We start from the raw sequence: 13650 nt of genomic DNA, 5'->3' as shown, positions 1-13650 counted from the left end.
TATATATATATATATATATATATTCTAAAGGTGTAAAGATTGCCAGTAACTGTACATGATGAAAGATTATTATCAGAATGAAAGTGAAAATGAAGAATGAATATTGAATAAATGATGATAAAAAATATATTGAAAATAAAGAATAAATGATGATAATAGTGATAATAAAAGGGGTGAAGTGTGTGGATGTCTGATATATTATATGTTGAATGTAAACAAATGTGTATAAAAAAAGGGGGAGGAAAAAGAACCGAAGACTGTATTGATTTTGTTGGATGTTATCAATTGATTAGAGACATTGTATGTTAGAAAGTGATAAAAAGGGAGGAACAGCATAGAATCAGTTGGTAAATGGTGAGGAACTCTGATTTTTGTTGGGGGGGGGGGGGGGAAGGGGAAAGGGAGGGGAAAAGAAAAGGAGGGGGGGGGGGAGAGAGAGAGGGGATGATGGGTGGATGTGCAGATGTTTATTTGGTAACATCTTCCGAGGCAATATTTAGCCCCGCAGGATGTAAGGTGTTTAAACGATACATCCAGTACATCTCTCTCCGATTGAGGGCTTTGAGGCGGTCTGGGGTGGAGGGAGGAACACTATCAATGGGGATGACTCGAAAGTTTGAAAAATCCCTATGATGGTACATAAGAGCGTGGCGGGAAACACTATGTTTTTTGAAGCCATTTGTTACATTACACCTATGCTTGCTGATACGTTCTCTCAGGGGTCTGGTGGTGCGACCAACATACTGGAGGCCGCATGGGCACTCGAGTACATATACTATGCAAGCAGAAGAGCAGTCCAAATAAAGTTGTAAGTCAAATGGTTCCTGTGTGGTGAAGCTAATAATGGATTTGAGTTGGTGGCCGATTACAAGGCAACATTTACAGCGTTTGCTCAGACACCTGAAACTCCCTGGTGAGGTAGTAGCTGAGTTGTCATTACTATGAGTCAAGGGTTTGAGTCTACTTGGCGCTACAAAATTCTTTAAAGATTTGGCCCTTCTGTAGGTAACTCCTGGTCGAACAGGCAGAATTCCTTTCAGAAAAGGGTCATTAAGTAACACCAAAGTCTTTGTATCCCAAAGTCAGGTACTAGTCAATAGATTCAACGAGAAACATTATCCGCCTGATATCATTGCAGCTGCAAGAGCAAAAGCAAGTATTCTGTCACAAAAAGACTGTCTTATGTCAGTACAGAAACCTGTCAACAATGATTTCCACTGCAATTTTATTACAGCATATAGTTCGTCTCATAAAAGTATACACTCCATCCTAAATACCCATTGGCATGTGTTACTTAATGACCCTTTTCTGAAAGGAATTCTGCCTGTTCGACCAGGAGTTACCTTCCGTTTCACCGAATGGTTTTCGAACCGATTATTTCTCCATATGACCTTTGAGCGCAGATCCCTGACTACATTCATTCCTTATGGGGAAGATGAAGGGGGGGGGGGGGGGAGAATGGCATGACACTGGGGCAGATGAAGGGGGAGAGAACAGCATGGCACTGGGGAAAATGAAGGGGGGGGGGGAGAACGGCATGACACTGGGGCAAATGAAGGGGGAGAGAACAGCATGACACTGGGGCAGATGAAGGGGGGAGAATGGCATGACACTGGGGCAGATGAAGGGGGGAGAACGGCATGACACTAGGGCAGATGGAGGGGGGAGTACAGCATGACACTGGGGCAGATGAAGGGGGGGAGAACGGCATGACACTGGGGCAGATGAAGGGGGAGAGAACAGCATGACGCTGGGGCAAATGAAGGGGGGATAACAGCATGACACTAAGGCAGATGAAGGGGGAGAATTTCATGACACTGAGGCAGATGGAGGGGGAGAACAGCATGACACTGGGGCAGATGAAGGGGGCGAGAATGGCATGACACTGGGGCGAATGAAGGGGGAGAGAATGGCATGACACTGGGGCAAATGAAAGGGGGGGGGACGGCATGACACTGAGACAGATGAAGGGGGGAGAAAGGCATGACACCGGGGCAGATGAAGGGGGGAGAACGGCATGATACTGGGGCAGATGAAGGGGGGGAGAATGGCATGACACTGGGGCAGATGAAGGGGGGAGAATGGCATGACATTGGGGCAGATGAAGGGGGGAGAACGGCATGACACTGGGGCAGAGACGGGGGGACATGAAACTGTGAGCAGATAAAGGGGGAGAATGGCATGAAACTGGGGACAGAGATAGAGGGGGGGACATGAAACTAGGGGTAGATGAAGGGTGTATATGAAAATGGGGGAGAGATGGAGGGGGACATGTAATTTACGGGTGACTGTAGGAGGATTATACTGTGGAATCACATGAAAAATGAATGAGAACGGGCGGAGTGAACATAAAAGTGGGCGGGGCCTAATTTGCCGCGGCGCGCTGTGCGCGCCGCACGTTTTGTTCCCTCTTTCTAGTCTTCAACAGTTGAAGTCCCCCCGTCCAGCTCAGAAGAAGACAATACTGCGGAGGTTCTGGCCTGCCTCCCAAGACCCGGAAGCGGGCAGCTTCTGAGCGCAGACAAGAGAGGGGCAGAAGCCTCCTCACATTGCTGCAGAGGTTCTGGCCCTGCTCCTGACAGCACTATTGTTGTGTTATTCCACTCTTTTTCTTCTGAATACCTATTACTGAACTGACAGTGGTGTCTCCTATCATTCCAGTTGCCAAAGGGTCATGTCTTTACACAGTCTGAAACGGTGTTATTATCTTTCAAATGATTTATAGATTTCTAAAAGTAATAACAGAGAAACGGAGTATGTAGAGTTCAACTGTAAAATGCTCCAGAAATGTTATTACCTGTCTGGTGAAGTAACATATCCTTTATAGAAACATGAATAGTAGTTGTTATAAAATGTATGACAAGAAGCAAATAGTTGGGCCATTGTTGCTTATGTTCCTGCCTAATACAAACACTATATCCTATTGCAGGATGACAGAGCACAGATTGTTTTATCTGGACTTATTGAGATTTTTTGGGGGGTTCAACGACCCATTAGATTCCAAATGCAAGATGAAAAGTGTGTATCTTCAGAATCTATTCAGCTGCCGGAAGTTATTGGATCAAGTATAACAAAGAGGTATGCTTCACAAGAAGTGGCGACATAAAGCAAGCTGTATTTTCTGTGTTTCATTTGTTCATATTGTTTTCTTGGCTACTGATTTTCTGTATTTCTACACAATATGTAACATAAAAAAATTTAATAAAATAAAACAAAAATTCATCAGTATTAAATGTTTGCAACTGATAATCCAACGGTCCTCAGCATGAATCATCAAGAGAGTATATTCCCTACTTTACATTAAAGCCAGGCCATATATACAAAGTTAGAATAGTTAAAAATAAAGAAGAAGCAGTACTTACTGATCTTCTGCAGCGCCCATCCAAAAATGAAGAGTCTCAGCGCTCGTTCACATCTGCGCCCGTACTCCCTTCTGCAGGTTTCCTTTTCCTGCACAAAACAGGGGTAGGAGACGGAAACCTGCCAGCATGTTTCAATCCCATTCATTTGAATGGGCTTGAAAAGTCTCCGGCCGTGTGCGCCGGTGAGTGTTTTATGCACTCTGTGGCAAAACCGTTTTTTTAATCCGGACACAAAGTCGGACATGCAGTACTCTATGTCCGGTTTAAAAAAAAAAAAACGGTTTCGCCGTGGAGCGCATAAAACGCTCACCGACACTCACGGCCGGAGACGGCATGACAGGTTTCCGTCTTCTGGACACCAACGGACACCAGACGCTGGTGTGAACCCAGCGTAAGGCTCAGTACACACAGAGTTTTTTAGTGCTGATTTTGACGCTGAATCCTCCTCAAAATCAGCCACCAAAAAAAGCCTCCCATACTGGGAGGCTTTGTTTGGAGGCTGATTTTGAGGGAGATTCAGCATCAAAATCAGCGCCAAAAAACTCTGTGTGCACTGACCCTTAGGGTCAATGCACACGTAGTTTTCAGGCGCGGATTCTGACGCGGATTTCGCATCAGAATCCGCGCCTGAAAACTACGTGTGCATTGACCCTGAGGCCACACAATGTGAAAACGCAGTGGTTTGGACTTGGTGTTTCCACTGCATTTTACATTACCTGCAAATTGAATGGGATTCTGGCTTGTTCCATCCACACATTGCAGAAAAAAATCTGCAGAGGAAAAGCTGCAATTTCAAAAATGCTTGCATTTTTGTAAATCACAGCATGTCAATTATACCTACAGAAACGCTGATGTTTTCCATATAGATATAATAGAGGCAGAAAGTCTGCAGAGGAAACCTCTGCTGAGGGAAAAAAAAGCGATGCATTTCCACCACGTTCTTTTCTGCAGAGCTTTTTAGATACAAATTGCCTTAGGGTCCATTCATACGTTGTAAACGTGCGCTCATTTTGGCAAAATACACGTGTAAAAAATAAACGTGTAAAAATAAGACTCCCATTGACTTCAGTTGACGTTGTGGGGAATCGCTCAGATAGATGCTCGGTAGCAGTGCAGGAAACAGGAACACAGACACTGGATTGCACACAAGTTCAGGCTTTATTTACTTGTAGCGCATTAATTGCCTTTGCAAAGGCACAAATAAACAAAACAAAACCCTTCTCGGCTGAGAACTAAACTAAACTAAACTAAACACAAACAAACTTTTCCCTGTCTATACAAAAGCCTGGCTACCAGACCCACCTTGGCAACAACAATGGGTGGCTCAGTACCTGCTTTGTATGTTCAGTCTGAACAGGTCAGCTCTGTCAGTGTGGTGCCACACTTCCCAGTCCTCACACACAGACTTTATCAGCCCTTGATTACCCAGCTGACCTCCCTGGTGTGGGTCTTTACCAAACACCCTTTAGGTGCCTGGCTGGAATGTACCTGTCTTCCCAGACCACACCCTTCACTCTCTCACAACGTGTAAAAAAACACGTCAAAATACACATCAAAATACACGTCAAAATACACGTGTTATTGTTTACACGTGTATTTTGCCAAAATGAGCGCGCGTTTACTCGGAGTGAATGGACCCTAATAAATGTCCAAAACTGTGGCAGACCCAATGTATTTACTGTATATGTGACTTATGTTTTCTTGCTGTGCTACCACAATGGCTTTGTCATTTGTCATTGCCTTGTAAATCTGTACAATTGCATGTCATTGCTTCTTATTGTCAATTTTAGCCACTATTATTTTGTATTGTTTCTCTAGTGGAATGATGCGATGGGGAGAATTTGATGACCTTTACCATATTGCAGAAATAGATGAACCTGTAGGAAATTCAGATTATGAGTTGGAATCTAAAGATGGTAAGATTTCTTCAATACTCTTTAAGAAAATAATAAAGCCATTTTTAAAGGGAACCTGTCAGGTGTTTTTTCAACCTTAAACTGGCCCCAGCGTGTGCAGCATTAAATAAAGCCTTTCCTATAGTACTCCTCAACTGCTGCTGAAACGTCAAGTTATAAACTTTTAGAACCTTGCATTGGAATATATACAAATTTACCTTAAGGGAGTCTGTCAGCACCAAAAACATTATTAAACCATTCCTAGTACCTTATATTGCTCAGAGCTGCACAGTGCTAGAATTTGTTTGTAGAATGGATGCTTGATTTTGACAAAAAAAATATTTTTATTCCTATACAAATGAGATAAGAGTGCATCAGGGGAATGTTCTCTGGTGGCTGAGCATTACAGCAAGATTTTCCTCTTGCTCAATACCCTTCACAGCAACATTGGCATAATCAGAGCTTTCCCCCACCTCCTCTCAAGCAATCTTGCCATGATACTCAGCCATCTCATAACACTGCAGCTTCAAAATTAAGCAGCCATTCTCAAAACATATTATAGCACAGCTCTGAGCAGACTCCCATTAACTAGTCACAGGGGACTGTGAGTAACTCCTTCAAATCACGCAGTCATCATGCTAAATCACACCCTGTAAGGGGGCATTCACACGGCGTAACGCCAGGCGTGTATCACAGCCGTACACGCCGGCGTTACGGCAGACTGCCGAACACTTCCCATTCACTTCAATGGGAGTGCTCGTAACAGCGGCGTTTACGAGCGCTCCCATTGAAGTGAATGGGAAGTGTTCGGCAGTCTGCCGTAATGCCGGCATGTACGGCTGTGATACACGCCCGGCGTTACTCCGTGTGAATGCCCCCTAAGGTTGGCAATAAGGCTGACATCTGAAAGCAAAGTACATGTCAAGTATTAAAATTAGAAAGAAAATTAGCTATGCCACTCTTGCGTTCTACCTATGTATCTTGGAAAGGGCTCACCAAAGTACTTTACTTTTTTCACAGTTTACTGTGCAGTTTAATTTTTTTTCAGTTAGCTGCTGGGACTATTGGTCTGTTCCTTGGGGCTGGCACCCAGTGTTGTCTTTGGACTATCTATCTATCTATCTATCTATCTATCTATCTATCTATCTATCTATCTACATTATCCTATCTATCTATCTATCTATCTATCTATCTATCTATCTATCTATCTACATTATCCTATCTATCTATCTATCTATCTATCTATCTATCTATCTATCTATCTATCTATCTATCTACAGTCCTATGAAAAAGTTTGGGCACCCCTATTAATCTTAATCATTTTTAGTTCTAAATATTTTGGTGTTTGCAACAGCCATTTCAGTTTGATATATCTAATAACTGATGGACACAGTAATATTTCAGGATTGAAATGAGGTTTATTGTACTAACAGAAAATGCGCAATATGCATTAAACCAAAATTTGACTGGTGCAAAAATATGGGCACCTCAACAGAAAAGTGACATTAATATTTAGTACATCCTCCTTTTGCAAAGATAACAGCCTCTAGTCCAGTGATGGCGAACCTTTTTGAGACCGAGTGCCTAAACTGCAACCCAAAACCAAATAAATTATCACGGAGTGCCAACACGGCAATTTAACCTTAAAACTCTGTGGGTCCACAATTGCGGACCCACAAATTACAGTCATATGACTGGGGCTTTACAGATCTTGTACTGAAAGGTAAAGGTCTCTGCATTCTGTACTTTTAAACAATTAATTTTCACTATTTACATCGCACAGGATCTGTTTTATAGTTTACCGTGCAATGTTATTACATCCTGTACTAATTTCACGTCTGCTATAAAACAAATACTGTGTGATATACATAGTGAGGGGACCCCACACAGTACAATCTGCCCCTCAGTGGCCCCCCACACAGTACAATCTGCCCCTCAGTGGCCCCCCACACAGTACAATCTGGCCCACAGTGGCCCCCACACAGGATTATACCTGTATACTCCACAGTAGCCCCCTCCCACACAGCATGAACTGGTCCACAGTAGCCCCCTCCCACACAGCATGAACTGGTCCACAGTAGCCCCCTCCCACACAGCATGAACTGGTCCACAGTAGCCCCCTCCCACACAACATGAACTGGTCCACAGTAGCCCCGTCCCACACAACATGAACTGGTCCACAGTAGCCCCCTCCCACACAACATGAAATGGTCCACAATAGCCCCCTCCCACACAACATGAAATGGTCCACAGTAGCCCCCTCCCACAGAGCATGAAAGATCCACAGTAGCCCTCTCCTACACAACATGAAATGGTCCACAGTAGCCCCCTCCCACACAACATGAAATGGTCCACAGTAGCCCCCTCCCACACAGCATGAAATGGTCCAGAGTAGCCCCCTCCCACACAACATGAACTGGTCCACAGTAGCCCCCTCCCACAGAGCATGAAAGATCCACAGTAGCAGCATAAAATGGTCCACAGTAGCCCCCTACCCGCACAGCATGAAAGTCTACAGTAGCCCCCTCCCACACAACATGAAAGGTCCACAGTAGCCCCCTCCCATACAGCATAAAATGGTCCACAGTAGCCCCCTACCCACACAGCATGAAAGTCTACAGTAGCCCCCTCCTACACAACATGAAATGTCTACCGTTGCCCCCCTCCCCTGACAGTGCAAACAAACACAATATAGTTACCTGAAGAGCTGCCGGGTGTTCTCTCTTCTGTTCACTGCGCGCGCTGATGACTTACGTCATCACGCCCGCGCTTGTTCAGAGGTCACACTCTGTAGTCAGTGTAGGCCGCGTAGTACGCGTGGCCTACACTGAGCTACACTGACAGCTTTCAGCTGGATGCGCATTTGCACAACCAGCTGAAGGCAGCGATCGCTCACTAACGGGGAATCCTGCATCGGATTCGCCGTTAGTGAGCGATCAGGGCGACAGCACGCGTGCCAGCAGAGGGGGCTCTGCGTGCCCTCTCTGGCATGCGTGCCATAGGTTCGCCATCACTGCTCTAGTCGCTTCCTGTAGCTTTTAATCAGTTCCTGGATCCTGGATGAAGGTATTTTGGACCATTTCTTTCTACAAAACAATTCAAGTTCAGTTAAGTTTGATGGTCGCCGAACATGGACAGCCCGCTCTCAAATGATCTGAAAACAAAGATTGTTCAACATAGTTGTTCAGGGGAAGGATACAAAACGTTGTCTCAGAGATTTAACCTGTCAGTTTCCACTGTGAGGAACATAGTAAGGAAATGGAAGACCACAGGGACAGTTCTTGTTAAGCCCAGAAGTGGCAGGCCAAGAAAAATATCAGAAAGGCAGAGAAGAAGAATGGTGAGAACAGTCAAGGACAATCCACAGAGCACCTCCAAAGAGCTGCAGCATCATCTTGCTGCAGATGGTGTCACTGTGCATCGGTCAACTATACAGCGCACTTTGCACAAATAGAAGCTGTATGGGAGAGTGATGAGAAAGAAGCCGTTTCTGCACGTACGCCACAAATAGAGTTGCCTGAGGTATGAAAAAGCACATTTGGACAAGGCAGCTTCATTTTGGAAACAAAAATTGAGTTGTTTGGTTATAAAAAAAGGCGTTATGCATGGCGTCCAAAAAGAAACAGCATTCCAAGAAAAACACATGCTACCCACTGTAAAATTTGGTGGAGGTTCCATCATGCTTTGGGGCTGTGTGGCCAATGCCGGCATTGGGAATCTTGTTAAAGTTGAGAGTCGCATGGATTCCACTCAGTATCAGCAGATTCTTGAGAATAATGTTCAAGAATCAGTGACGAAGTTGAAGTTACGCCGGGGATGGATATTTCAGCAAGACAATGATCCAAAACACCGCTCCAAATCCTCAGGCATTCATGCAGAGGAACAATTACAATGTTCTGGAATGGCCATCCCAGTCCCCAGACCTGAATATCATTGAACATCTGTGGGATGATTTGAAGCGGGCTGTCCATGCTCGGCGACCATCTAACTTAACTGAACTTGAATTGTTTGTCCAAAATACCTTTATCCAGGATCCAGGAACTGATTAAAAGCTACAGGAAGCGACTAGAGGCTGTTATCTTTGCAAAAGGAGGATCTACTAAATATTAATGTCACTTTTCTGTTGAGGTGCCCATACTTTTGCACCGGTCAAATTTTGGTTTAATGCATATTGCACATTTTCTGTTAGTACAATAAACCTCATTTCAATCCTGAAATATTACTGTGTCCATCAGTTATTAGATATATCAAACTGAAATGGCTGTTGCAAATACCAAAATATTTAGAACTAAAAATGATTATACTGTATCTCTCTATCTATCTACTACATTGTCATCTTTTTTCACTTTATTCACAATATTGTATCTTTTTACAATCCATAGACTATTCAAAATATGACTATGGCGCAAGCACTCTCAGACCTAATCTTAATGATCATGCACCTGATTCACCGTCTTTGTATAGAACCATGAGTGATGCTGCTTTGGTGAAAAAAAGGACTCGACCTAACACTCCAGACAGATCTCAGCTACAGCAACATCGGTTTTCTATCAATGGACACTTCTACAACTTTAAAGTAAGGAGCATTCATCTTCTCTGCAGCCAAACATTGACAATATAGTGACCTTAGTACTGTAAACTCAGTACTTTATCTGATAACTGTGCCTCTGAATGATTTGCTATCTATCTATTAGTATATATATATATATATATATATATATATATATATATATATTTATATATATATATATATTTTTATATATATATATATATATATATATATATATATGCAAATAGAATAACCTAAAATCATGCATTTAAATGATACCTACCATTAGATCTACTGTCCTCAGATTTAGCAGTGCAATGTGTATCTGATCTCCAGCAGAATAAAGGTAATAAAATGAATTCAGTGATGGAAGGGACTAAATTTATCATATGGACATGCTGCTGACTTATGGGCCCTAAACTTGGTTACACGTTTACTCATATTCAAATCAATAGTTATAGTCAGGGTCGGACTGGGATGTCTAGGGCCCATCACTGAAATTGTTTCTAGGGGCCCACCACCAGAACCCATGCAGATCAACTGTACCAAAACACGGTGGCTAAACGTAATAACATATCAGGAGCCATGCTACTCAACTGCCACACGATGTGCACCACTGCACTACCTAAACCCACTACTACATCCTGTATGGCCAATGAGCAGTGTGGCTCCTAGAATTAGTTATCATTACCTGTAGCCGCACTGTCCTGGAAACGATGATCGATAGAGGTCCTGGTCCAAATATTGATGTCTTATCCTAAGGACAGGTTATCAATATTAGAAAGATGGATAAATCATTTAGGATGAGGCCCCACCTAGTTTTTTTGTTTTTTTTGCAGATTTTGCTGCATTTTTTTTTAGCCAAAGCCAAGAATGGCTACAAAAGGAATGGGAAATATATAGGAAATATACTTCTAACTTCTGCTCAATCCACTCCTGTCTTTGGCTCAAACAAACGCAGCAAAATCTGCAACTAAAAAGCTGCATTTCTGCAACTTGGGGCCTCAGCCGTAAATACATTATCCAGGAATTGGAGCTACCCATGTGGTGAATTAGAGGTGTAAAATAAAAAAAAATAAAATAAAAAAACATACTCACCTGTCCCCAGTGCTCTGTGGTCCGCCACCATTGTCCATTCAGTCTCATGTCAGTGCCTGCTTGTTGGCAGTCCTGCACCTCATGTGATCACTGAGACCAATTAGGTACAGGATTTCCAGAAATGAGGCACTTCCATGAGACTGAACAGACACAGGCAGGGGACAACTGGGTGCTGGGGAGAGGTGAGTGGGTTTTTTTTACATTTTTACACCTCCCTTGTGGTCATAGTGGTCGCTCCAATTTATGGACAACCTCTTTAAAGAGGTTGCCTGGACATCTTAACTGGTGCCCCATATTGCATGGGACCCGTTATATTGTGTGAGGTCAGTGACAGGGGCTGTGTGGGGGACATTAAACTGTGTGGTGCATTAAAGGGGTTGTCCAGGGTTAATTATTTTTATTACCTATGCTCAGGATGGGCCATAAATACCTGATCGGTAGGAGGTTGACACATGGCCTTATCACCTGTATGGAGTCACTTTCGGTGCCCGTTCTGTACAAAACAGAGGACCAGAAGCAGAAAGCGCCATCTGCTGTATAGTAGCCTGGTGCCTTTACTGCAGCTCAGCTCTCACTGACTTCAATATGTGCTGAGATGCCATGAATGTGCCCGGCAAATATACAGTGGACAGAGCTTTCTGCTTCTGGCCACGTATTCTGTACAGGACGGGTCAGAAGTGACTCTATATAGCTAATCGGTACAGGAGCCAGGCATCGGACCTCTACATATCAGGTATTTATGGCCTGTCCTCAGGATAACCCATACAAATTATGCCTTTAATATACACCACTAATGCCCCACACTTTAAAAAGTTAGCAAACACAAAAATATGTGTGTAGAAACAAATTATATATAACCAAAAAGAACACACATTAAATAATAAAAATATATATTTTATTAATTACCACAATAAAAAATAGAATACATATACCAAACATATATAACAAAACAGAATAATATATGAGGGAGGGGGGACACAATAGTCTATGAACCAGAGAACTAACAAGTCATTAGAAGCCTGGGATAATTGTGTGAGGCAATATCATAGTAGCAATGGCGATATGTCACTGAACAAATACCAAATAGTGGGAGGTATTGTCAAAGTAAATTATCTCCAAAGATATAATGATACACATTATTACATACCACCCCAATGTAGTAGATAAAGACATGAAAAATGTACAATCCACAATGTCCTCACATATATACCATAGCGCTAGTGCCACAGAAACGCTTGACGCACATTTCGCCCAGAGTCTTGGGCTTTGTCAAGGGACAACTGAACATGGAGGCGCCTGAGTATATATAATAATTCACAGATCATCAAGATAAGATAAGATAATCCTTTAATAGTCCCACAGTGGGGAAATTTCAGCATGTTACAGCAGCATAGTAATACAGATACAGGATAATACACAGTAATATATTACAGACGTAGGCACACATATGCTGAGAAGAGAAGATATACTAGGAGTCCATAGCAGCTAAGAAACAGAAGAAGAAAGAAGGAAGACTTCATAATCATAATCATTAATTTTCTGTGCGGAGTGATCTTCGCTTGGACTGATGTAGATTATACAGCCTGGTTGCGGTTGGAAGAAAGGACCTGCGATAGCGCTCCTTCTCACACTTGGGGTGAAGCAGACGGTCACTTACAGTGCTGCTAAGTGCCATCAAGGTCCCATACATGGGGGGGATTTATTCTCCCGCATGGAGCTCACCACGGACATTATCCTTCTGTCACCCACCACCTGTACTGGGTCCAGGGGGCTCCCCAGGACAGAGCTGGCCCTGCTGATCAGCCTGTCAAATCTATTTCTGTCCCTGATTGATATACTGCTCCCCCAGCAGGCCACAACGAAAAAGATGGTTGAAGCAACCACAGAGTTGAAGAAGGCCCTAAGAAGTGGCCCCTGGACTCTGAAGGCCCTCAGCCTCCTGAGCAGGTAGAGTCTGCTGTGGCCCTTTATGTGCAGCACCTCCAGGTGATCAGCCCAGTCTAGTTTATTGTTGAGGAGCACAGATACTTATAGGTCTTGACTATCTCAATACATGTCCCTTGGATCTCCACCCGGGTCGGAGCACTTCTCTGTTTACTAAAGTCCACCACCATCTCCTTGGTCTTCCCAGCATTAATCCTGAGGTTTTTCTGCTGGCACCATTCAACAAAATCTCTGTATTTCAAATCTTCGCCATCAGTGGTAAGGCCTTCTATAGCAAAGTCATCGGAGTACTTCTGTAAGTAACAGCTGGAGGAGTTGTGCCTAAAGTCAGCAGTGTACAGTGTGAAGAGAAATGGGGCAAGAACTGTACCTTGTGGTGCCCCCGTACTACAGATCACAGTGTCAGACACACAGTCCTGGGCTCTCACATACTGAGGGCGGTTTGTCAGGTAGTCTAGGATCCAGTTGGACAGGTGATGGTCCACACCACCAAGGTTCAGCTTCTCCCTCAGTAGCCCTGGCTGAATGGTGTTGAAAGCACTGGAGAAGTCAAAGAACATTATTCTCACAGTATTCCCGGGTTTCTCTAGGTGAGATAGAGCTCTATGAATAATAATAATAATAAATTTTATTTATATAGTGCCAACATATTCCGCAGCGCTGTACAATTTGTAGGGTTCAAATACAGACAGAAAGATACATTACAAAGAAAGTCATTTCACACAATGGGACTGAGGGCCCTGCTCACAAGAGCTTACAATCTATGAGGTAGAGGGGGTGACACAAGAGGTAGCAGGGGCGG

The 13650-nt window shown here is 43.5% G+C and overlaps 1 protein-coding gene across 1 annotated transcript in view; it reads left to right on the top strand.

The window, feature by feature from the left end:
• RASSF6 (Ras association domain family member 6) overlaps positions 1-13650 on the top strand; it is an 86786-nt gene that overhangs the window by 23533 nt on the left and 49603 nt on the right. The window contains exons 4-6 of the mRNA XM_075285283.1: positions 2930-3078; positions 5181-5278; positions 9640-9833. Coding sequence (XP_075141384.1) covers positions 2930-3078; positions 5181-5278; positions 9640-9833 — 441 coding nt within the window. The remainder of the gene's footprint in view (positions 1-2929; positions 3079-5180; positions 5279-9639; positions 9834-13650) is intronic.

Source organism: Leptodactylus fuscus, chromosome 1 (assembly GCF_031893055.1).
Source record: "Leptodactylus fuscus isolate aLepFus1 chromosome 1, aLepFus1.hap2, whole genome shotgun sequence".
Taxonomy (NCBI): Eukaryota; Metazoa; Chordata; class Amphibia; order Anura; family Leptodactylidae; genus Leptodactylus; species Leptodactylus fuscus.
The sequence above is the reverse complement of the archived record's forward strand: the minus strand, read 5'-3'. Positions and strand labels throughout refer to the sequence as shown.